Source organism: Hevea brasiliensis, chromosome 14 (genome assembly GCF_030052815.1).
Source record: "Hevea brasiliensis isolate MT/VB/25A 57/8 chromosome 14, ASM3005281v1, whole genome shotgun sequence".
Taxonomy (NCBI): domain Eukaryota; kingdom Viridiplantae; phylum Streptophyta; class Magnoliopsida; order Malpighiales; family Euphorbiaceae; genus Hevea; species Hevea brasiliensis.
Genome location: NC_079506.1, coordinates 9,040,974 through 9,064,737, shown reverse-complemented (window position 1 = coordinate 9,064,737; position 23,764 = coordinate 9,040,974). Strand labels below are relative to the sequence as shown.

General features: G+C 29.1%; 2 protein-coding genes across 6 annotated transcripts; one reads left to right on the top strand and one right to left on the bottom strand.

Moving 5' to 3' along the window:
- Positions 1 to 10,450: 10,450 nt before the first annotated feature.
- On the top strand, positions 10,451 to 15,036 carry LOC110648898 (serine/threonine-protein kinase SRK2A). Its single transcript, XM_021803270.2, has 9 exons — positions 10,451 to 11,023; positions 11,221 to 11,295; positions 11,486 to 11,587; positions 11,765 to 11,818; positions 11,905 to 11,997; positions 12,086 to 12,178; positions 12,717 to 12,821; positions 12,905 to 13,003; positions 14,314 to 15,036. Exons 1-9 carry the CDS (start codon positions 10,904 to 10,906, stop codon positions 14,635 to 14,637), a joined length of 1,065 nt encoding a protein of 354 aa, XP_021658962.2. The 5' UTR covers positions 10,451 to 10,903; the 3' UTR covers positions 14,638 to 15,036.
- Positions 15,037 to 16,701: 1,665 nt separating this feature from the next.
- LOC110648899 (thiamine biosynthetic bifunctional enzyme TH1, chloroplastic) lies at positions 16,702 to 23,539 on the bottom strand. 5 transcript variants are annotated; one of them, XM_021803272.2, is made up of 10 exons: positions 23,469 to 23,539; positions 22,770 to 23,054; positions 22,416 to 22,490; positions 21,965 to 22,040; positions 21,799 to 21,874; positions 20,107 to 20,241; positions 18,848 to 18,912; positions 18,587 to 18,714; positions 17,909 to 18,162; positions 16,702 to 17,432 (listed from the first exon to the last, which is right to left on the bottom strand). In XM_021803272.2, exons 1-10 carry the CDS (start codon positions 23,511 to 23,513, stop codon positions 16,901 to 16,903), a joined length of 1,671 nt encoding a protein of 556 aa, XP_021658964.2. In that variant the 5' UTR covers positions 23,514 to 23,539; the 3' UTR covers positions 16,702 to 16,900. The 5 variants fall into 5 exon arrangements, with proteins under 5 accessions (XP_021658964.2, XP_021658963.2, XP_021658966.2 ...); XM_021803271.2 differs by having other exon boundaries at positions 23,463 to 23,538; XM_021803274.2 differs by having other exon boundaries at positions 22,770 to 22,996; positions 23,469 to 23,533.
- Between the last annotated feature and the right edge of the window lie 225 nt (positions 23,540 to 23,764).

Sequence of the window (23,764 nt, the reverse complement as noted above, 5' to 3'; positions counted from 1 at the left end):
AAAATTTGATATGTGATTGTTTTGATAGGGAAATGAATTGTTTTGACTTAAAACTGCAAATTTGGAGGATTTGAATGAATGACAATAATATAAAATTGAAAGCTGACAATAATATAAAATTGAAAGCTATCTTTTTTTTAAAAAAAAAAAAAACTCTAGGACTTTATTTAGAATAATTATTTGGTAATAAAATTTTAATTAAATTTTTATATAATTATGTTTGATTTTATTTTTTTTTTCTTTTAAATAATTCATAACTTTCTGTTTAAGTTCAAATAGGTTGAATTTTTTAAATAAAAAATTAAAATAATAACTTTCTAATTTTATTAATAAAATATTTTTTTATTTTAAATGTTAAAAATTTATTTATTTATTATATTTAATAAAATTTTAAAATAAAAACATAACCCCAAATCGCTATAAGGACTTGGCTTGATGATTTTGAATTTTTGATTTGTCTTAGACAGATGATTTTGAATTTTTTTTTGACGTATTTTGAATTTTGGTTGTTGGATTTGCTAGGTCTTGGATTTTTGGTGTTCTTGAATTGTTGAATTTTGTCTTGGATTTAGACACATGCAATTTTTTTTCTCAAAATTATAATTTTTCTTTCTATTTTTATCTTGCTTTTTATTCTTTTTTTTTTATTATTAATTTTGAAGTTATATTTCCATATCTTTATTCTATACAATTATTAGTATTTCATTAATTGATTCAAAATTAAACAAATAATTATAATTTCATTGATGATTAAAATAGAAGATGAAGCTGTTTAAATGATAAACATAAAATGTTAATTTTTTTTAATTGTGAGAATATTTGAATCATCTTATGCTTAGATTTGCAGCATACGTAAACTGCAAATTCGCTGAAATAAAGAAAGTAAAGAAATTTAAAAAGCCTAGCTTGGCTTAATTGAATGATTAAAGGCACAGCATTCGCTTGGTGTTACAATTTGGAGCTCCTATAAAAAAAATTAAAAAAATAATAATTTTTACCATGATGATCCGCCCTTTTTACCTAATCGGCCCGACTAACACTTGCTGATCTTGGGTTTTTCATGGATTTTGGGCGTGGAATGTAACACAAGGCTAAACCAACCTTGAACTGAAATAACGGCCCATGGATTTTGGTGAAACTGAATTTAATTTGCACAGGCCTTCGCTTAATGGACATAAATAGTTCATAGAGAGAATAAAGAGATGAATCCATAAAAGAGAGAATGAAAGAACTCCCAAATTATGCAATAGATCCAAGTCTGACATAGTTAATTCTTTCTCTAGAATGTGAGTACCAAAATTCTCAATGAATATTATAGAACCTTGATGTACATATTTGCAATTATTCAAGCTTGAATTTGCATCCTCCTGTAAAAAACAGTAACAGGAAATTCAATCCAACCGTGGAAGCTTATCTTTAAAAATGAAAAGTAAATTAATGTACCACAGCTGCGGAGTCCATTAGATCAATACACTATAAAAGGGACAAAACCTCCCAAAGGAGGCAATATTGTCAAACCTTCACATCCACAATACTTTAAATTAATATTCCAATTTTTTAAATTGATTGATGGAGGATGGTAATGTTGTAGTTCCACTTCCTTGTGCGTAAAGCAGATTCAGAAATTCTAAATCCCCTAAGCTGTCTGGCAATCCATCAAGATTTAAAAATGTTGAGACCTCAAGGCTTGCAGATGCTTTCTTGAAGACTTGGCAGTTTTGGGGCTCGAGCATCCATAGAGACGAAATTATAAGAAGGCTTTCCTCCAATTTCTAAATTAATTTTTAAATTTTAAATAATAATTTTTTAATTTTATAAATTATGATTAAATTATCTAAAATTAAAAATTTTAGATAAATAACTAAAATAAATATTTATATTTATTTAGTAAAAAAAACCTTAATTTAATAGTAATTATACCCCATACATTTAAAGTGCGCAAAAGGAAAATAATTTATAAAAAAAAAAATATTTACTTTTCAAATAATCAACTTAAACCTTACGAAGATAACCCTATCTAAAATTGATGGTATGTCCTGATAATGACACACACTATCGTGGACAATTTGCAATGGAATTATACCAAAAGACGCGTTTCTACCAGAAAATATCATAGAAGATAGATTCATGGTTATTTTTTTATTTAACAATATGTGGCTAAAAAGATTATATTAAATGTGGAGATTTATTATTTAGATTTGTCTCTTTTATAAAAAAAATATTTATTTTTTTTCATATTCTTTAAACCTTGATAAACTTAAAAAATATTTTTTTAATTAAAATAAAAATTAATTATTTTTAAAGAAAGTGGCTTTATCTTTTAAAAAATAAAATTAATTTTAAATTTTAATAATTTTATTAAGATATGAAAATATTTATACATACACGATATAAATATATATTATCAGTTTAATATTATAAATAAATAATAAAAAAATATTATTATAAAAAATTATTTCGTAAAAAATAATTTTATGAAAAATATTTTATATATATTTTTCATAAATCAAATAAAGTCTTAAATAATTAATATTATACGTCCTAAAATAAAAAAAATAATTATTAAATTATTAATTTAATATAATATTTTAAACTAATATCTTTTGAATAATGAATTTAATAAAAAATTAACAAAATGCAAACATAAAAATTTGTCTATCAATCTAAATACGTTATGGGCTTTTTTTGTTGTGAAATAATAAATAATAAAGTCAAATATATTTTTTATATAATCAATTTTACACACGATTTTAATATTATTAAATTAAAATTTATTAATAAATAACAAATTAAAATAATCAATGAAACTCGACATGTTTATATAATTAAGCAAATATTCAACTCATCACAATAAAATAAAGAAAACTATAAAAAAAAAAAAAAAACTTATGAAACTTATTATTAGGAAATTCAAGATCAACATTAAATTAAGAATCTTAAATTAATATTAAAATAATAAAAAATAAAATAAAATACTCACGGGGAGAAGATGCTTGAATGATGAGCCTGTGGACTAAACTTGACTAACAACAGTTCTTGCTTTTATTTTGATAGAGACATTATTTTTTTTAATCATTCACAGAAAATTATTCTATTCAGTCCATGAGGAAATTAAGAACAATCAGTCAACCGAAAGTTGAGGGGCAATGGTAAAAGAAATGGAAAATTAATCTAAAAAAGAATTCAAAAATTCTTATCACATTGATTTATTTTGTTAAAAGAATTATTATTTACAATGCAAACAAACATATATACATAAATACAATAATAATGATAATTATTATTTATAAATTAAAAGTATTTTAATACTTTAGTAAAATAATGTACCAAATTAATTTCAAGTAAAAGAAAAAAATAATTTAACGTAATTATTAAATTATCGTTAAAAAATATTATGTCAATTACATCTTATTTAAATTTACTTTTTAAATAAATTATAATATATTTTAATTATAAAAATTTAAATATATAATAATATTTTTTATGATGATATTTAAAATAACATTAACATATATACAAAATATCTTAAATTTATTTTTTATATTCGATTGAAAATAATTATATTACTCTTATAAATTTTTAACTTTAAAAAAGTTTAGTTATTAGCCTAATCCTCTAAAATTAACTTACCCCTCAAAATGGTAAAATATTAATGAGATAAAAAATTAATATAATTTTCTTAAATTTATTAAGAATTTAAGTATTTAAACAATATTAAAGAATGATCAAAATTTATTAAGATAATAATTATCTCTTATTAATTTTATTTTTTTTAATTAGTTTAATTAAATTTATAATTACTTAAAATTTTAAATTTTTATAAATTTAAATTAACTTATAAGTTAAGATAAATATTTTTTAAATATAATTTTTATATTAAATATTATCCCTAAATTTGAATATAGGATAACATGAATTTATCACGGGACTAAATTTAAATAGTTTGCATGTAGCAGGTTATGAGTTATTTATATTAAAAAAATAAAATAAATTTTTTTATAAATTATTTAATTTAACCTATATATTTATTAGAAAATTTTAATTTATTTTATTTTTAATTTTATATTTAAATTTATCTATAAATTTTAGTTAATCTCAATTTAACTCAAAAATTAAATTTTACAAACTAAATTTATTGATTTCTTAATCTAAATAAAAAAATCAATAAATTTAATTTTAAAATTAAATTTTCAGGTTTTTTAATTTAAATATAAAAATTAAAAATTTATATTTTTTAATTTTTTTAAATTTTTTATTAAATTGATGAAATTTCTGGATAATAAATATAATAGTGTAATTAAACTTTAATTTGTGGGTTTTTTTTTTTTTTGTTACACAAGAAAACAAAATGGATTAGGTGGTTGATGGATTAGTGGACTGAAATTGCAGGCGTTTGCAGCAGCCTCTCGCATGCATGCATGGCCATAACGTCACATGCATCATGCCTCCTTAATATTCCTAATTTCAAGAAGACATTGTTATATATATATATATATATATATATATATATATATATATATATATATATATATATATAACTAAAACAAACAATCTTTTTATTGTTTTTAAAGAACAGTAAAAAATAATTTTATCTTTTTACTTTTTAAAGCACATAAATTCAAATTAATTTTTTTTATTATCATATTAATTTTTTTATTATTTTATTTCATTATTAAATTTACATTAATTATTATTATTATTATTGATAATTTTATTTTATTCTTTTGATTTTTAAAGCACATAAATTTAAATTAATTTTTCTTTTTCCTATTTGTTGTTATTATTATTTTAATTTTTTTATTATTTTATCTTATTATTAAATTTACATTAATTATTATTATTGATAATTTTATTTTGTGATATAATGACTTTCACTTTATACATAAATATTATATAAATGAAATATCAGAATTCTATATTATATTGTTAATCTATTTTACTAATATTACTTACACTATCTTTTTAAAATAGTAATATAAATATTATTATGTAAAAAAAATAATATCTATAAAGTTTTTCATAATATTTATTTAGAGTTATTCAGTATATTAAATATTAAACTGAGCATTTAATTTGAACTGAACTGAACCGAATTATTAAAACAGAATTATCATATTTTAGAAATCGAATCAAACTGAAATGAATAAAAAATGAATTGAAGTAAACTGCTCTATTTCGGTTTGGTTCGATTCAAACTGATCAGTTTTTGAGTTTTAATTGATTTTTTAATTTAGATTTATTTTCAAGTTATTTGGTCTGATTTTGATCTTTGTTTGAACCTAATAACCATTAATCAATCAAATTAAACAATTTATATACATAAAATTATATATAATTCATAAATTCTCTATAAAAATAAATCAATTTAAAAATAAATAAAGTAATTTAGTTCAGTTCTATTCAATTAATTTTTTTCTCTTCAAAATCTAACTAAATCAAAATAATCAAAATTCTTAAAATGTAAAATCAAATCGAACTAAATTATTTTAAAAATCGAATTGAATTACTGAATTGAGGCGATTTAGTTCGGTTTATTCAATTCAAATCGAATATTATTCACTCCTAATTAAATATGTAAAATTAATTTATAAGTAACTAATAATTTATTTATTTTTAAATTGATTAAATGATTTTAATAATTATTAAAAAAATAATTTTATTTATAATTTATAAGTATAATAGTTATATGTTATTATAAATTAAAATTGAATATATTTTTAGTATAAATATTTTTTTTATTTATTGATCATATTAAAAAATAAATAAAAAAATATCCACAACACCGTGCAGACTTTTAGAGCTTGTTATCAGCTATTTGAGTTATATAAAAACAAAAATTCTATTAAAATTATCATAATTTTTTCATTTACTTTTCATCAATTCCATTCATTATTTTATCATATGTATATTTATAAAATTCTGTAGACAGAAAAAAAATTATTTTTAACATAAATAGTTTGGAAAAAAAATATAATCCTTATGGTGGGTTTTTTTTATAAAAATAACATTTAATCAATAAAATAATGATATAATATCTATAATTAATAATATTAATATAAAAAATTTTAATTTATTTTTATATAATAAAAAAATCTCTTAAAACACTATACAAAATATCTTCAATATCTCAACATATTTTTAATAAAATTGTCCATCAAATTTATTATAATATTTTTAAAAAGTTCATTTATTCAATAAAATTAATAAAAATAATTTAAAATTAATAAACATTTTCTCACAAAAATATAAAAACAATATTTATAGAACAAAAAGACACAATTATACAAAAAATGAAAAGAGAAATATTTTACCATTCATACCATTGTAAGTTTTTCTTTTAATTTATTTTTATTAAATTCAAATATATAAATTTATTAATAATTATAATATTAATAAATTAACAATTATGAGATTTTATTAAGTGCTCACCCCTCTCACAATGAAAATAGGGCACATCACATTATGGAATAACTAAATTTTTTAAGTATATGGTGCATTAGTATATTTAGAATATTTATAATTTGTTAATAATTATTTATCATTTAATTAAATTTAGTAAATATTATTTTTAAAATTTTAAAATTTAGACATTTATGAGATCAATAAGACAACATTTAAGAGGAAGAAAAAAAAATCAATCAATCGTGCAATCTAAAATCAAGATATTAATAATGGAAATAGGTTTTGTCTTATTATTATGATTATTATTTACTATCAGTGCCCAAAAAGAGAAGGAATAAGTTTTGGATACATATACCATTAAAAGGAGAGAGAATTCAATGCATTCTGAACCACTTTATGATTAAAGTACACCTCCTGGTCTTCAATGGGGTTGTTGTTATGATGAACCCATAACGCACTCCATCATTATTTTTTTTTCTAAATTTAATATTTTCATCATAATTATATATATTTTTTAAAAATATTTTATAAAATAATAATTTCAAATTGAAATTAAAATAGGATATAATATAAGACATTAGATCTAATTTGTAATGAAAATTTAATTTTGTAATTTTATAGGTAGTGACTATTGAAAATGGTTTTTTTTTTTTTCTCTTATTTGAATTCAGAGGAATGCTTTTAATAAAAATAAGCGAAAATTATTTTATAATTTTTATTTTATTTATTTATGATGATATTATAAAAGCATTGTCTCTAAAATAAGGTATTTAAACTATATATCAAAACTTTTATGTAATATTTAGAATTTTTAAATAATTATTTTCTGTATAAATTTTGATATTTTAATATATTAAATATGATGGTATTTTAATTTAAATTTTTAAAATTGAGTTTTTATTTTTAAAGGTAATTAATTTCAATTATTTTTAAAAATTAATTTAAAAACCACATAGTAAGTTTGAAAATATTTTTGGACTCCATAAAATTTTTTGAGTTTCTAATAATTTTTTCAAAATTTTTTAGTCTCATTTTAGGTCCCAAGATAAAATAAAAATTAAATTTTAGATATTTTGAATCGAACCAGTCCAGATAGAACTGACCAAATCGGACCAATCTTCTTTTCTTTTCTTCTCCTCCTCTTTCGAGCCGCCTTGACTCTCTCTCTTCTCTCCCTCTTTTCTCTCTCCTCTCTTCCCACCACTGCCAGCCACCACTCCCCAGCCTTTCTCCCTCGCCGGTGCAACACTCTAGTCCCTTTTCCCGCCACTGGCAGTCCTTTTTCCAACGAAAAATCATGCTCCAAACCTCCCCTTGCGAGTGTGCAACTTTTGAGCTTCTCTTCGTTTTTGGCGATTCCGACAACCAATTTGGATCGGATCTTATTTTATTTTTGTTCGACACTTCACAAGCTTCTCATATACGCTGATTTCACGAATTTTCATTAAGCGGTTTGTGCGAATCAAGCCCTCGAATCTTTAGCCCCTTGGGACTTCCGAGCTAGATTTCTCTCAAACCGTAGATCCTACTAAAAATTCGAGATCACCAGTGCGATCTACACGTCGAGAGCTTTATAATGACACCAATTTGAAAATTTTCTAATAAAAAACTTGATGGGTCCCATAAACTTACCAATGATTTTTCAGGTCTTTAATAAGTATTTTTAATTAAATAAAAATTATATTTTAACTCCTAATATTATGGGCTTTACGTAGATATTTTCATTTCAAAAAAATTCTACTAGCGACCGGGATCATAATTTTGAGCCGAACACTCTGGTTGTCAGACTCATTTCAGAAGTAGGTCAATATTATAGTGCTTCTCATCATTTTCAGACGCCCCATACGCATTTCAGGTGTCAGAATTGGTAAAAGTAAACCTAAACTCCGAATTCTCCTTTTTACCTGATATTGAGTTTAGAATAAAAATTTATAAAATATTTATGGGTAGTTAGAAAATTATGATTCCAATTGTAATAGTAGAATGACATTGTTAAGGATTGCAGGAAATAATTATAAAATTTTTGGGGTTAATTTGGATAGTTTTTAGCAAAATATTAATTTTAAACTAAATAGTTGAATTACTTATTTATGTGAAAATTGACTGATTTGACAGGTCTAGAAGGGGTATTATGTTGTTGTTGTGTTGTGGGCCTGAGGTCTTTTAGATTGAGAAGTGTTAGTTAAGTTATTTTGCAGATTGGGTAGGTCCTGGGTATAAGAAAAACTCTATATCATATTTTAGATATAAATTTAGGGTGTTTTTGACTCTTTAGTTATTTGTTTTGATTATCATTGATAAATTTTCTGAATTAATTATTTAAGTGATTCGAGTCAAGCTTCCCCTTTTTCTCAGCTGCCCCAGTAACACTTGGATAATTTATGAGTTTGATATTAATTTTATTTGTAATTTTAATATTAGTAATTTATATTTAAAGCATGCTCATGCATTCACTTATATGTATGTATATAATTAGTAAAATGCTAGACACGCTCATTTGGTATATATGTTATTGAAGTTGTTTGTAGATGTCGCCTTAAGATAACTTGGAGCTGTATATGTGTGTGTTGGCGTGAGTATGGTGTGGATATAGATATGGGTAGGACAGGTAGTCACAGTTGGAGCTTGACTCACTGGGACCCGATTCTTATATATGAATAAGTTGGAGCGAGCATGGCTTTAAATTAATTTCACTAATCCCCGCACTTGGATTATTAAGCGAAAGTCCTGCTTTAGTTGACCTCGCTAGCAGGTATTGGATTAAGAAAGCTGCATAGGGGATCAACTTCAATATATGTATTGATGTGGCACATGGGTACATGATTTATCCAAATTATTTTTTATGCAAATATTGGTTAAATTATTTGAACTATGTGAATGTGTTGTAATTCATATATAGCAATGCATTAGATTTAAAATTGATATCTTACTCTAAGTCGAATGCTCACTCCTGTTCAACTATTTTTCCTCAGGTGATTGGTGGCTTTATTTGTAATTAACCTACTTGCTTTATTCCCAAGCTTAAACAGAAAATATTTTAATTTACTTTTTTTGTCTTTTATTTAAAGCTAAAACTTTGTATGGACTAAAAGTTGTATTTTTATTTGAATTGTAATAACTTAGTTTTAGAGTTATAAAATTAATTATGTAAAATTAAATGAATGTATAAGATGATTATTATTAATAATGAATGGAGCTGAGCACTCAAATGTTGATATTGTGATTTGAAGATTATGAGGGTGAGTCGAGCTACCCATATTATTGATATTATTTATTTACAGGTTATGTGAGTTAATGCCCTTCTTTGGATAGTCTAATTTGGGTTACCTTAATGGGCTTTGTGAATAGATTAGAAATAGTTAGACTTATTACGAGTTTCGACGTCTTATGCTGACCAAAGTCTTAGTGTTTGTCCGGCCCAAAAAATTAGGTCATAACATTTTAGGATAGAATTATATTATATCTATTTACTTTATACGATATCATAACTTATCTTACTTTAAATGTCGAACTAATGATAGATATATTTGTTCATAAATTTTACACTCAAAATATTAACGCTTCAGTGTGAAGGAAGTTATATCAACTCATATGTAATATTTAAAACAAAATATGTAATATTTGTTTAGAATTTCTTTAAATAATAATTATATTTTTATTTTAATATAATTATTATGATAAATTTTATTGTAACATGTTTTTTCATATATTTATAAAATATATTTAAATTAATAATATTTTTGAAATTAAAATTAAAATGAAAATTTTTAAATCAAATATATAACACGTAAAATTTAATTAAAATTCTAAAAAAATTTTATGAAATTATTTGAATTAAGAGAAATCATTTTAATACTTCTCCAAAATAGAGAAAAACCATATTTACGCCTATTCTGAATTCTCTCTCATGATGATGTCATAAATAAAGGAGAAATTCGAAAAGATGAAAGCAACCCCACTATAAGGAAGTTGAGCCATCCCACACTATATATTTATTCCCATAAGGGAAACAGTGAGATATTCCATCATTCCTCTCTCTCTTCAAATTGAGCACATTCTCTCTCTCTTCTCTCTCTCTCTCTCTCTCTCAGCCTCTCTGTGCAAAAGGACACAATCTCTCTCTCTCTCTCTCTCTCTCTCTCTCTCTGTGTGAACACCCAAAGCTACAGTTTTTAGATTCTCTCCTCATAATATTCACAGTTTGATTCTTTCCTTTCTCTTCAAGTTTCACAGATTCATTACTTCCCTTCAAATCTCTTCAAACCCATAACTACCACTCCCTTTTCTAGCTTAAATCTCTCTTAATTACCCTAGATTCCCATCATTCTCTCTGCAAATCCCTTTTTTGATTAAATTGTTATTGTCAAGTTCTTGCCTTTCTACGGTTTTTGAGGCTGGAGATATGAATTGTAGTTGAATTCGGATTGATTAGCGGGTTTAATTGGAGCTTAATTAAGGGTTTTTATTTTAATTGTTAGCTGTGGGAAGTAAGAGAAAAAAAATGGACAAGTACGAGCTTGTGAAGGATATAGGATCGGGGAATTTTGGAGTGGCCAGGCTCATGAGGAACAAGGAGACCAAAGAGCTCGTCGCTATGAAGTACATCGAGCGCGGCCACAAGGTTTTTTTTATATATTATCATTAATAAATATTTAATTTATTTATATGTTCTCTGGAAATGTGATGCATAGGGAAAAAGAAAAGATTTTGGGCAAGAAGAATTACCAGTGGCAGAATTTAGATTTTTTCTAGTGACTTTAAAAAATGGTAAGGAATTTGTTGTTACAATAATCTTACGTATTCTCTATTTGGATTCAGATTGATGAGAATGTGGCAAGGGAAATCATAAATCACAGATCGCTTATCCACCCAAACATAATTCGTTTCAAGGAGGTTAGTTGTTAACACTTACAAGTTTTCATTTTCATTTTATTGGTTTGAAGTTTTTTTTTTTTTTTTTATATGTATAATTTTCTTTTCCAATTATTTGGTGGGTGTTTGTTGCAAGAGCATTAATTTTTGTTCTTTGATGTAAAAGGAGGTTTTTTTTTTATTTTTTTTATTTTTTTTATTTTTTATGCAGGTGGTTTTGACACCAACCCATCTCGCCATTGTTATGGAATATGCTGCAGGAGGAGAGCTCTTTGAGCGAATCTGCAATGCTGGAAGATTCAGTGAAGATGAGGTTTTTTCTGTCTCTTTTCTTAGCTTCAATTTTCAGGATTGGGTTGCATTAATTACAATTAGTTTTGTATTAATTGGGAGGGAAAATAATTGGAATAAAACAAAGGAGACTGAAGTTAGTCTGGATTCTTGTTTTGTTTTGAGTGTCTGCTAAATTTGCCTTTTGACTCTTTTCCAGGCTAGATACTTTTTTCAACAGCTTATTTCAGGAGTCAGTTACTGCCATGCTCTGGTAAATTCAATTTACGACTTTGTGCTTTTTAATTGCTAGAGAAATCCATCTTTTGCTTATTTTTTTTTTATTTTGATATTTTGCAGCAAATTTGCCATAGAGATTTGAAGCTAGAAAATACCTTGCTGGACGGAAGCCCAGCACCACGACTGAAAATCTGTGACTTTGGTTATTCTAAGGTTTCAAAATAAAAGCTAATTGGTACTTTTTGATCTCTTAAGAGTTAAATGTGGAATTTTCATTTTCTTCTAATTGTTGTTTGTGTAGTCATCATTGCTGCATTCAAGACCCAAATCCACAGTTGGCACTCCAGCATATATTGCCCCAGAGGTTCTTTCTAGGAGAGAATACGACGGCAAGGTAACTTAGATTGTTTTATATCACTAAATTGAAGGAAATATTTCAAAAAGACAGTTACTCATAGAGTTCTGAACATAGGTCACAGACACAAGGCATGATTAATTAGGATTTTGTTTACGTTAATTTTCACCATGTTACATGTAGCAATGCCTGAGTTCATGTAAAGTTGCATTTTGGTTGTTCACTTAGTGTATCATGAGTGAGATATTTTGATCAATATAAATGGCAGACCACATCAATTTTGATCAATAAGAATTTTGGCCTCTTTGTGATCTGTTTATGAATTTAATTACTACAACACCTATTTTTCTCTGCATTTGAAAAATTTAGAAAGGCAAGCGGTTATATCCTATTTCTTTCATGGAAAGAACATGGATTTTGAACTTATGATTGGCACTGCTGGAAGAGTTATGAATTGTCCTGGAAAGAATATAGACTTTGAACTTATGATTGGCACAGCTGGAAGAGTTATGAACAAAGAACATGAATGGATTCATTTCACTCACAATCTTGGTTCAACTTTTACTCTGATGTTCAGATGGCAGATGTATGGTCCTGTGGAGTGACTCTGTATGTTATGCTTGTTGGAGCATACCCATTTGAAGATCAAGAGGACCCAAAGAATTTCAGAAAAACTATCAATGTAACTTGTTCTCTCCTTTTATCTCCCTTCCATTCAGAAAATTTTCTATTTTCAGCATCTATAGTTTCCCTGTTGTTCTGCAGAGAATAATGGCTGTTCAATACAAGATCCCTGACTATGTCCACATATCTCAAGATTGCAGACATCTCCTTTCTCGCATATTTGTTGCAAACCCTTCCAGGGTATGTGGCTGAACTTCCGTAAAAATATTAAGAATTGACAGCATGAAGAAAATGATAGCATTGAGATACATTTTGTTGGTATTTTGTTGTGTGTTTGCAAAATAGATGATCTTTGTAGATTTCTGTTCCCTCTATTGCTGTTCTGCCCAAGTAATTTAATCTACAAGTTTAAGAACTTTTCCATGATGACATCAAATATGAGTATCAAATGCATTGGAGAAACTATCTACCCTCTTACTTCCTAATTTTATTACATGATTGTTATTGGTGGTGGTATTCTTTTTTCTGTTCATTTAAGTGTTTATGCGTTTTCTGCAACACTTTTGTATATGTTATTTTCACATTATATAATTCACAGAAGTAATGTAATGTAAAGCAAGAAAGTTTTATCCAAAAGAAGAGGCCATTTAGGCATGCACATGGTTGCTGTTACTTGTTATGGGAGATGATTAGAGTAGTAGTTGTATGGTGTGTCATGAGTCAAGACTTGTTGCCTTCAACTGTGGAAACGAGGTTATCATCCTTTTCAAGTAAGAAAGGGAAATTTTTAAGACTGGGTGAATTTGATTTTGCAATTATTGTGGCCCATTTACATTCTTTCATTGGTTTTTGCTATTCACTTATATTCTGTTAAGCAGTTATGTTTTCCTGTGGTGCCTTGAGAACTTAAATCCTCAGTTTCCTTGGGTTCTATATTGAATTATTTGTTCATAATTGTGCCTGCTTAATATAATTTTGAAGCCTGCATTCAAGCAATCTGGATCTCAACTGATTGCAAGAGTGTTGATCAATTAGTGTTGTGCCTTTCGACAGTAGCTGTTAAACTTAAACGTTTACACCCGTAGGTAGTAGGTATATATGTTGATATGCTATAACCATGGTTGCTGTGGAGAACCTCTTTATTTATTTTTGCTTCCATATTAGTTATTAGATGGAATATATAATCTTCTGTGCTTTAAGTCCTTTTTTCTTCTCTTCTCCCTTTACACCTGTTATATAATCTGGTTGGTTGCCAAATGCAAAATTTCTCATAATTTAATGGTTCACAAAATTGAAAAATCTTTCTTTGAAGTTATGTAGTGCGTGTCTCCTGTGGAATTTTCAGAATATGTATCTAATTCTAAGTGGTGTTCACATCAGTAATGGTGCCTTTGGAGATTTATGAATTTTGTCTTATATCATTTTATCATTTACTATTATTGTTAATTATTTGTTATTAATAGAGTGTCCTGTTTTTATTTTCACACACTTCCTTGTGAGTTCTTCTGTAATAGGATACTTGCTGTTCTAAACTCTGCATATTTGTACAGAGGATCACAATTAAAGAAATCAAGAGCCATCCATGGTTTTTGACGAACTTGCCTAGGGAACTGACAGAGGCAGCTCAAGCCATGTACTATAGGCGAGGAAATAATACCTTTTCCTTACAAAATGATGAAGAAATCATGAAGATTGTGGAAGAGGCCAAAGTTCCTCCTTCGGTATCTCGATCTATTGGAGGCTTTGGTTGGGGAGGAGAAGAAGACGGTGATGGAAAGGAAGATGACACAGAGGCTGAAGAAGAAGAAGAGGAAGATGAATATGATAAGAGAGTTAAGGAGGCGCAAGCAAGTGGAGAATTTCATGTGAGTTAAAGGATTAATTTGCTCCTTCTCAGATACCAGTGATCTAAAGTTTTGCCTTTTGAATATCTATAGGATGCTATTGTGGTTGTATAAAACTTTGTACTTAGGACATGGTCTTGAATAAATGTTTGTAAATTATAGCTTATTGGGCAGGAAGGGTTTGATTCCAATTTATATGGGAATTAGAGTGTCTTTATTATTGAGAAATTGGAATTATGATTTATGAAGATTTGAAAGATAACTATGAGAGTCTGCTCTGCTTTTATCTTTGTCTTTCCAAGGGTTAAGATAGTGTCATAAAGTAAGGGCATTGTATGGTGTAGGCTTTTATTGAAGAAAATCTTGTCAACTGTTTGTGTACATTGTATGTCAGTTGAAGGACCATATCAATAACATATATTAGTATAATTTATCTGTGTTGCTTGTGGTTGGCTTTGAAACATTAACATGTTTTCCTGAGCTTATGTAGTTATGTTGAACTATTATCTGATTGCTTAGAACCAGATTGGATTGATCATTTTCAGTCTGGTTTGAACTTGATTCTGGTCAGGTCAGTTTAGACCGATTAAGGGCCTGAATCAGAAAGTGCCCTTGTCTGCATGCCCTTTGCAATCTTGACCTTTAACTTCAATAGCAGCAATTTATTTAGTAATCAGGAAAAGGGATGGAGTATGTGGATGTGATTGAACATGCATTAGATCTGGGTCAAGAGAATGTTTTGCCTGGATAAAAGTTTGGTGAGTGTTTATATATCACGTGTGTTGAGGAGGAAATGAAACGTAAAGGTGTAGTGGAATCCTATTCATGCCCAAAAGGTATGGAAAAAAGGATGGTGCCAGCAAAGGTTACAGGTGCCATAGGTTCTCTTTTTGCTGTTCAAGGATTTTCTTTCAGTGACCAATGTGAACCAGGTAGGAAGGAAAGTGGGTCTATCCTTTTATTATTATTTTATCCTTAATGGTGGTTCTTTCTTGTTCTTTTCATTGTGTGATTGGGATCAGCTGATTCTGCCTGCATGTTTATTTTTGTGGTTTCTTCTTCGTTTAGTTAGCATTTAGGAATTTTTTTTTTCACTATTGCATATGGGGAACTGCTAAATTCTTCATTCTGCAATTTTCTGAAATTAATTTTCATCAGAATTGTCTGAGCAAAAAACCATGTGAAATGGAGATGGATTACTTCTCAACCACAAAGGGAGCTAGGTGAAAAAGAAGTTTTGGAAAAAATAGTTTTATCATTTTAGTATTCTTATAATTAAAATTTATTAAATTTAATTTTAAATTATTTTTTAATATTTTTTAATTAATATATTTGAAAAAATAATTTTTCAACAAAAATTCAATAACAATACCAAAGTGGTCTATTATTTCATTGACAACAGTTACTTCTCAAATTATTAGTAGATGATAAAGGTAATGCCAAAAAATGGTTTTCCATTCTTTTGTTTCTGAATTATCTTCCATTTGCTAATTTGTTTCTTATTAACAACGGTGCGTAAAAAACCCTTTATTGTTTTACTTAGATCTGCCACCAATTAATATGTAATGTTGCATAATTTAAATAACGGATTTAAAAACAAGTTAAATCCATATTAATACACACGTGTTTCATAAAATATTAAAAAATTAAGAATTAAATATAATTTTTATAAATTTAAATTTTTATGGAGAGTTATTATTAACATACTCTTTAAAATTAACATTTGACCTATTTAATAAATTAGTTGAAAAATTAACCTAATCTTTTAAAAATCTAAATAACATTAATAAGAGAATAAAAGTTATAAGAAAAATAATCAACCCTTTTTAATCTCATATTAAACAAACCATTTTAAAAACCGAACTTTTGACAATTCACATACTAAATTGGTTCAGAAATATGTAGATTTTTTTTTTTTATTAAAAGTGTAAATTATTTAAACATTGAATTTCTTAGAACTCGAGAGTCAAATAGACATTAAAAAGAAGGCTTAGTTTTTACGATTATATTCTTTTTTCTGGATAGTTTCAGCTTAATTTCAAATATTAATTCTTTTTATAATCGAAGGTAAAAATTGAAGAAATATAACAACAATTAAGTCTTAATACTAATAGTTAGGATTGATTATAAGAATTCTTTTTCGTTATTTAGTTGTTGGACACTAAATCTGCCTCAATATAAAAAAAATTTGAAGAAATAAACACTTAAAATTGTACCACGAATGCACAGAACTCGTTGTATAACACTGAAAACTGCAAGGACTAACCAGCAAAGAATAGCCTACATATATGTTTCACTTCACCTGGGATGCTGCCTCCATCAGTATTGCATGCAGATTCCTGGTCTCAGCCAGAACACTTTCCTTGTCAAATAGAGCTGAAACAACTGCAACGCCTTCCAGATTTGACACTCCAGTTTCCATCACACAGCCTGCATTTGAAGCATTGATGCCACCAATAGCAACCACTGGTAACTTAGATGCTATACAAACAGCTTTTAACCCATCCAAACCAAGGGTTGGATTGTTTGCTTTTGTATTTGTTGGATATACACCACCACAACCTATGTAATCAGCACCATCAATCCATGCTTGCTGGGCTTGCTCAGGTGTTTTGCATGATACACCAATTATCTTTTCAGGGCCAAGAAGAGCGCGGGCAATACGAACAGGCATATCAGAATGACCAACATGTACGCCATCAGCATCACATGCAAGGGCTACATCAACTCGGTCATCTATCAATAGAGGAACTCCATGGGAACGGCAAATTTCAAGACATGCTTTTGCCATGTCCAAGAACTCCCTTGTTTCAGCATCCTTCTCCCTAAGAAGCAAATTCTCAGTATTAACAGAAGCATGCTGGTAGATATATCATTTTGCATGGGCAGTTACTCCTTGCACAGGTCGGACTAAGAAAGCAAAGCTATATTTATAAAAACATCAACCTGTTTCAAGGCAATAAAACAGAGTGCGCAAATAAAACATGTTTGTACTCAATGGTGATGGAGAATCATATTTATAGAAAAATGGTCAAGACACTTCAAAGCTCGAATCCTAGAACCACTATAATTTTTCTCTTAGATCATGGAAAGTAAAGAAAAAGCAAATCTAAAGCAAATTATAATGGGCATTAAATTGAAAAAATTAAAAGGTTAAGACATCATGCATCAGTTGGAAATTTGAAGAACATAACTGAAATGCTAGGAAAATCATTTCAGTTTTCTTCTTGTAAGATATATTTTAAATAACGGAAAAAAATTCCAGCCTTCTGAATGCGAAGCAAGCTATAAGCAGTCAAACCTCAATTGAACAATGGTAGCACCTCCTTCTATTGCTGCTTTAATGGCATCCACCATAGATCGTCCCCACTTTTTATTCATCTGAGAGTCTGTAACAGCATATAAAAATAGGTCACTTGGATTGAATGTCTGCTGTCGACCAGAGCGAATACTATTCGTAAGCCTTAATAGGTGATCAAAGGGGCCTTGCCGCCCATTTCCAATGAAAATGTCTTTGCTGTACTCCAAGGCAGTCTCAACATAGCGCTTAGCTACCTGCCCAAACTCAGACACATAAGAACTACAATGCTCATACACCCTTTAGAAGGAAGGAAAAGAGAAACAATAACGATCACGAGTGAGAAGGAAAGAGAAGGAAAAAGGACGTGGAGGTCACATAGATATTAAAGCACATCAGCACATCAAGGTCAACATAGAAGAACTAGAGCATGTTTCTCAACGATTAATTCCATAAAGCCCATAAACCATCAATTAGATTACTCTTAAAAGTCAAAACTTGGCACACAAAATCAAAGACTTTAATAATCTAATTATGCAATTATTGAGTCCATTCTTGACTTTATTTTGACTTTACAAACCAAATTCTGCAAAAGCTTTTGTTGCTATAGTCCTGAATTATGAACCAGATGAAGATAGCTGGGAGTGGGAACTGAAAACACTAGCACTATAATATAGTTACCTTAACAGCCGAAAGCATTGAAGAACCTTTAGCCAGCTCAGCTGCTATACATGATGCTAATGTGCAACCAGTACCATGGGTGTTGCGAGTTTTTATGCGAGGTGAGCGCAACTCATGGTAGTCTTTGCCTGCAATGCAAAAAAAAAAAAAAGAAAATAACGGATTTATAATTACCTTGAATATTAACAGTTCATGCATACATCAAATGGAGGAAACACTAATATCTTTATTGCTCAAGAATTCTGTAAAACTTAGGCATACCATCAAAGAAAATATCAACAGCATCCAAAGAGTCAGGGAGGTCACCACCTTTGACGAGTATATTCCTGGAAGGCAAAATCAATAAAGTTCAAGTACACAATTTTTTTCCCTTCAGTTTCAAGTTGATGATGATGATGCATCCATTCTATCAAATAGATTTGCTAAAAGAAGCTGAAAAGCAGTGCACGCACAAAGTACTTCGTATACATTAAAAAAGAAGCAAGAAATGAAGCCACAGAGTTCAATTTCTCATGGCAGAACTTTTCCCCCACATTAATAATCACTAATGCGAAAAAAAGGGGATTTAAACAACCTAAACATGCAAATGATAAAAGATAAGCTCAATAATCCATGTAAACAATGTTAAAACTTCAGCAGCCAGCTCAGCAGCCAGCTCAAACAGCATCTGCTAATCTCAGTCTAATGTCCTTTTAGTCCTAAGTCCTAAACAGCACATTTATGTCTAATAGTAATATGTCAAATTATTCCATTCACAGAACTCGAATTAACTTACCATTACCCCAAACATTCAGTGCTGGAATAAAGGCTATGTTGTGCTATGACCCAATTGCAGTGTCACGGTATCATGGCGTCACAGTCAAAGAGTAAAAGTAGAGGCCAGTGTTATAATAAATCTTTTACAGATTAGCTCCGAAAAAGGGGGTGATATATAGTTTAGTGGCTGTTACTGCAAGTGTGATCACCATAACAGGCCATAAGACCGGTGATTCCCAACTATCTGTTGTGAAAAATCTGGTAAATTAATCTTCCTATGTTGTGACACAGGAAAACTTCCATATTTTATAATTCCTACCCATTACATTTCCACAGGTAGTACTTTCATCAAACTTTCAAGTTGAAAATTACTGTACTTTATATCAGTAACAATTATATGAATTTTTCTCCTAATTTGATATGTATTCTTCAGTCACATAACACTCCAAAACACTCATCCGATTCAAATATTTTCGTCTGTTGTTGAAATATAAAACCAAAAAATCAAAAGCTGCCTCATTGTTTAAAGTTATGTCTCAGCTTAAAGCAAGTAAAATGACCAAATCTTATGCTTTCAAAGAAGAAAAAGATGTGATTTGAACAAGATTGATATTTGCAACTTCCATAAGTAGCACAAATCCTACAGAGAAGGTAATTATGAAGTTAAGAACACTTCTGAAAGCAAAGAAATAGCAAGTGCATAATAATTTCACAACACCAGCTCATTACAAGTGACCAAAGAATTTAAAGTAATTTCTACTAACCGGGGACCTATAGCATGCAAAAGTTTTGCAGCAGAGCACATGTCAGCAACTGTTTCAAGTGGCATCCCACCAAGTAAAGCAGATGCCTCTTTTATATTTGGAGTTACTATGTCAGCCAAGGGAAGGAGCTCCTCTCTGCATTCAAGAACCAGAAATTTGACTTTATTCATTACTGTAAATCTCCTATATTAAATGCCAAAAAAAAAAAGGCTCAAATAACAATAATAGAATAACCCTCCTATGTATAAGAAATCAATTAGCCATTACCAGCACTTAGTCAGCCTTTGTGGCAAAGTTAGCTCATCAAGGATGATTTTGTCAACCATTGTCAATGTCTCACACATGTCCAAAAACTTAAGAGTGTTTTTTTTTTTTTTTTGAAAGAAATAGGTTTGGTGGCAGGAAACAACCAAGAGAGTTCTTTAAAGTTGTGCAGTTTTTCTGTTTTATGGAGACTTCAGATGCAAAAGAACGCAGGCAATTTCACAAAATAAAAGTTTGTTCTTTAATTGTGTGAAAAGGTGGTATTTTTGGTTTGTATTGTATGTTGCTTCTGGAGCTTTCCAAGAGATCTCTTTTGAGTGTTATTTAGTTTGATTAGATGCCATTAATATTTTTTGGTTTGTTCTTTATATTTTTGTTTGTAGTTGTATGTTGAGTTTTCTGGGAGGACATCTCATCTTCCATGTTGTACTCTCTTCATTATCATAAAATTTCTTTTCATATCCAAAAAATAAATAAATATATAAAGGCATCACCCTTTGAGCTTTGGTAGATCATCCTCACCAGCCATTCACCAGGATATGATTTAACTGTTTCCAAGGACATGGTTAGTGCATGATTCGACTGTATGGTCTATAGCTTGATAAAACAAATGATGAGTGCACAGACGTGAGAGAGAAATGGGAGCTATACAGCAAAGGAGCAACAATAATATTGGATAATGACTAAGGAATACCTGAACACAAAGCAGTTGCCCAGCTATTGATGAAGTTAATGGAGCTGGCCAATAAACGACAAGGAGATTTTCTTGTGCAGGAAAGTATTTTTTGTTTTAAGAAAATTATAGCCTCTTGAAAGATAAAGACCGCAGCAGGAATGTTTTGCGGCAGTTTTTATGGCTAGAATCCAGAAAAGTAAACTTCAGTGTAATAGGATGCTTTAGAAGTTAAGTTAGAAAACAATAATTAAGTTATTTATGATGAAAGTACTTCACTTTGATGCAACTTCTCAGTGGAAGAAGGTAGTTGCTTACTAGTTGGCAATTGCTGCTCTAAAATTATAAGGAGCTTACAGCTAATAATAACTTAGAAGTGGAGAGGCAATAATACTTCAAACTTCAATGTGAAGAAACTTTAGCATTAGAAACATTTATTTTTATGAGAGGCGGTAATACTTCAAAGTTCAATGTGAAGAAACTTTCGCATCAGAAAAATTTAGTTTGTTGAGAGTGTTTTCTTTTTTCTTTTTCTATCTTTCCATGCTGAAATATCAAAATCGCACACATATACTAACATGGATAAAAAAAATGCAATAAGCACATACATATATCCAATAGACAGAAGAGGCCAATAAAATCCCTGTATTACACATGCAGACTGAAAAGTTCGCTAAATGAGTTTTACGTATGAAGTATGTAAACCAATTGGCAAGACTACGAATACAAACTTAAAAAACAAGTTTCAACTTTACCGAAAACTAGAAAGAATGGAGGGACCAGCCAGCACATCTCCACTTGTAGATACCATGACAGGATCCACCACCAAAGCTGCCTTCAAATATCTGATTAAGTCAACTCAAAAGCCACGAGAACTATAAACACAAAATCAAGCTATCGATGCTCAATCTTTCCGCATACCTCTGACAGGAAACTTCCTAAGACTCTGATTAAGAATCTTGACTATATCAATAGAAGGTAGCATGCCTGTTTTCACCTAACATAATCAGATTGCAATCGATTCATTACAAAATCATACATTATATATATATATATATATATATATATATATATATATATATATATATATTTGGTTGGGGAAGAAGGGCGGTTGGGGGGGGGGGGGGTGGTTGGGGTTTGGGATTGGTTTGGGTTGTGGGGTGGGGTGGATGCTAACATGGTGAAGCACATTGAGGAGTAACCCAAAGTTAGTATTCAAGAATTTTTCTCCATCACTGAGCTTATAAATCAGTACCATAAAACAAAAACCGAAATGCCAACATTGTTTCTTTTTCTCCCTCAATAAAATTTCTATGCATACTCTACCACAAATTCAAATTAGCACCCCCATTAATCTTTAAATTCAACTTACCACATCAACTTGCATATCAGAAAGCACAGACTTCAACTGCTCAGCAACAAAATCCTGAGGAACAATGTTTACACCCTAACAACCACAACAATTTCCAAGCAAGTATTATCAAACAAATGTACGAATTTCAGTATGACCACCAACATAACACTCCAAAGTCCAATAATTAAAGTCACCAGACAGCTTTTGATATATGGCTTCATACCATTTAGCTTATTATATCTACAACTAATTTCTGCATTCAGTCCCATTAAACAGAAAGTATAAAATCTAGAATTTAATTTCTCGTTTCAAAAATTTTCTCAGTGATAAAGAAGTGATTCTCGTGACCAGACAATGCAATCAAAACGAGACCTGAACTCCAACAGTGTTTTGTGCAGTAACAGCAGTGATCACAGTGGAACAATACACTCCACGCGCAGCACAGGCCTTAATATCGGCTTGTATTCCAGCGCCAGCACCCGAATCAGACCCGGCAACAGTCAACACATGAGGTATCTTTGGTTTCGACGCATCATCTGACACTGAAGCACCGTTTCCTTCCATTTCCATGAACGTTCTGATTTTTTGGCTTTGATGAACTATCAAATTCGAGAATCTTGATCTCAGAACAACAGGTTTATGATACAACAAAAATTTCTGAGAAAAAGAAAACCGTTCAAAAATTAGCAATATCTGTAAGTAATTGAACAGCAGAGGTTCTCAAATATAATTTCAAAAGCTTAAATAATTAAAAAATGAAAAAAAGAAAATGCACGTTGTTTGGTAGCTGAGAAAACGCGGGGAAAATGAATGAAAATTAAGAAAAAAAAAAGGTTCAGATGGAAGACATGATAGCATCGAAAAAATTGGTTCAGTTGATGAGAAGCAGCAGCAAGACAGAAAAAAAAAATTCTATATATAGCCACAAAAAAAAAAGGCTGTCTAGTAGCTGCCGGCTAGAGAAGAAACTAGAAATCTGATCTTCCTTTATAACTAATAGCAATCATTTCTCGTATTTTCTCATCAACCAAACAGCTTTTTTTTATTTTTTTCTTCCGCAGTTACCTTTACCTTGTTGAAGATGGATGAATTGAAGAGTATTCCACAGCTTGCCATCTAAAGTAGGATAGCAGATAGCAGATAGCAGATGCAGCTATACAGCCTTCAAATCTCGCTGGCGTCTGGTTTGAATCGATTCTGGGCCACGTTGAACTTGACCCATAATTGGAAGATCGGCCCAGTCCAGTTCCCTCGCCAAGACAGAGTCAAAATTAGTAAGGTTGCGGTTACAGCATATTCGGTTCCGTTCAGTTTTCAATGAATGATAACAAAAATTTTTAACTTTAAATTATCAGTTTAATTATCTC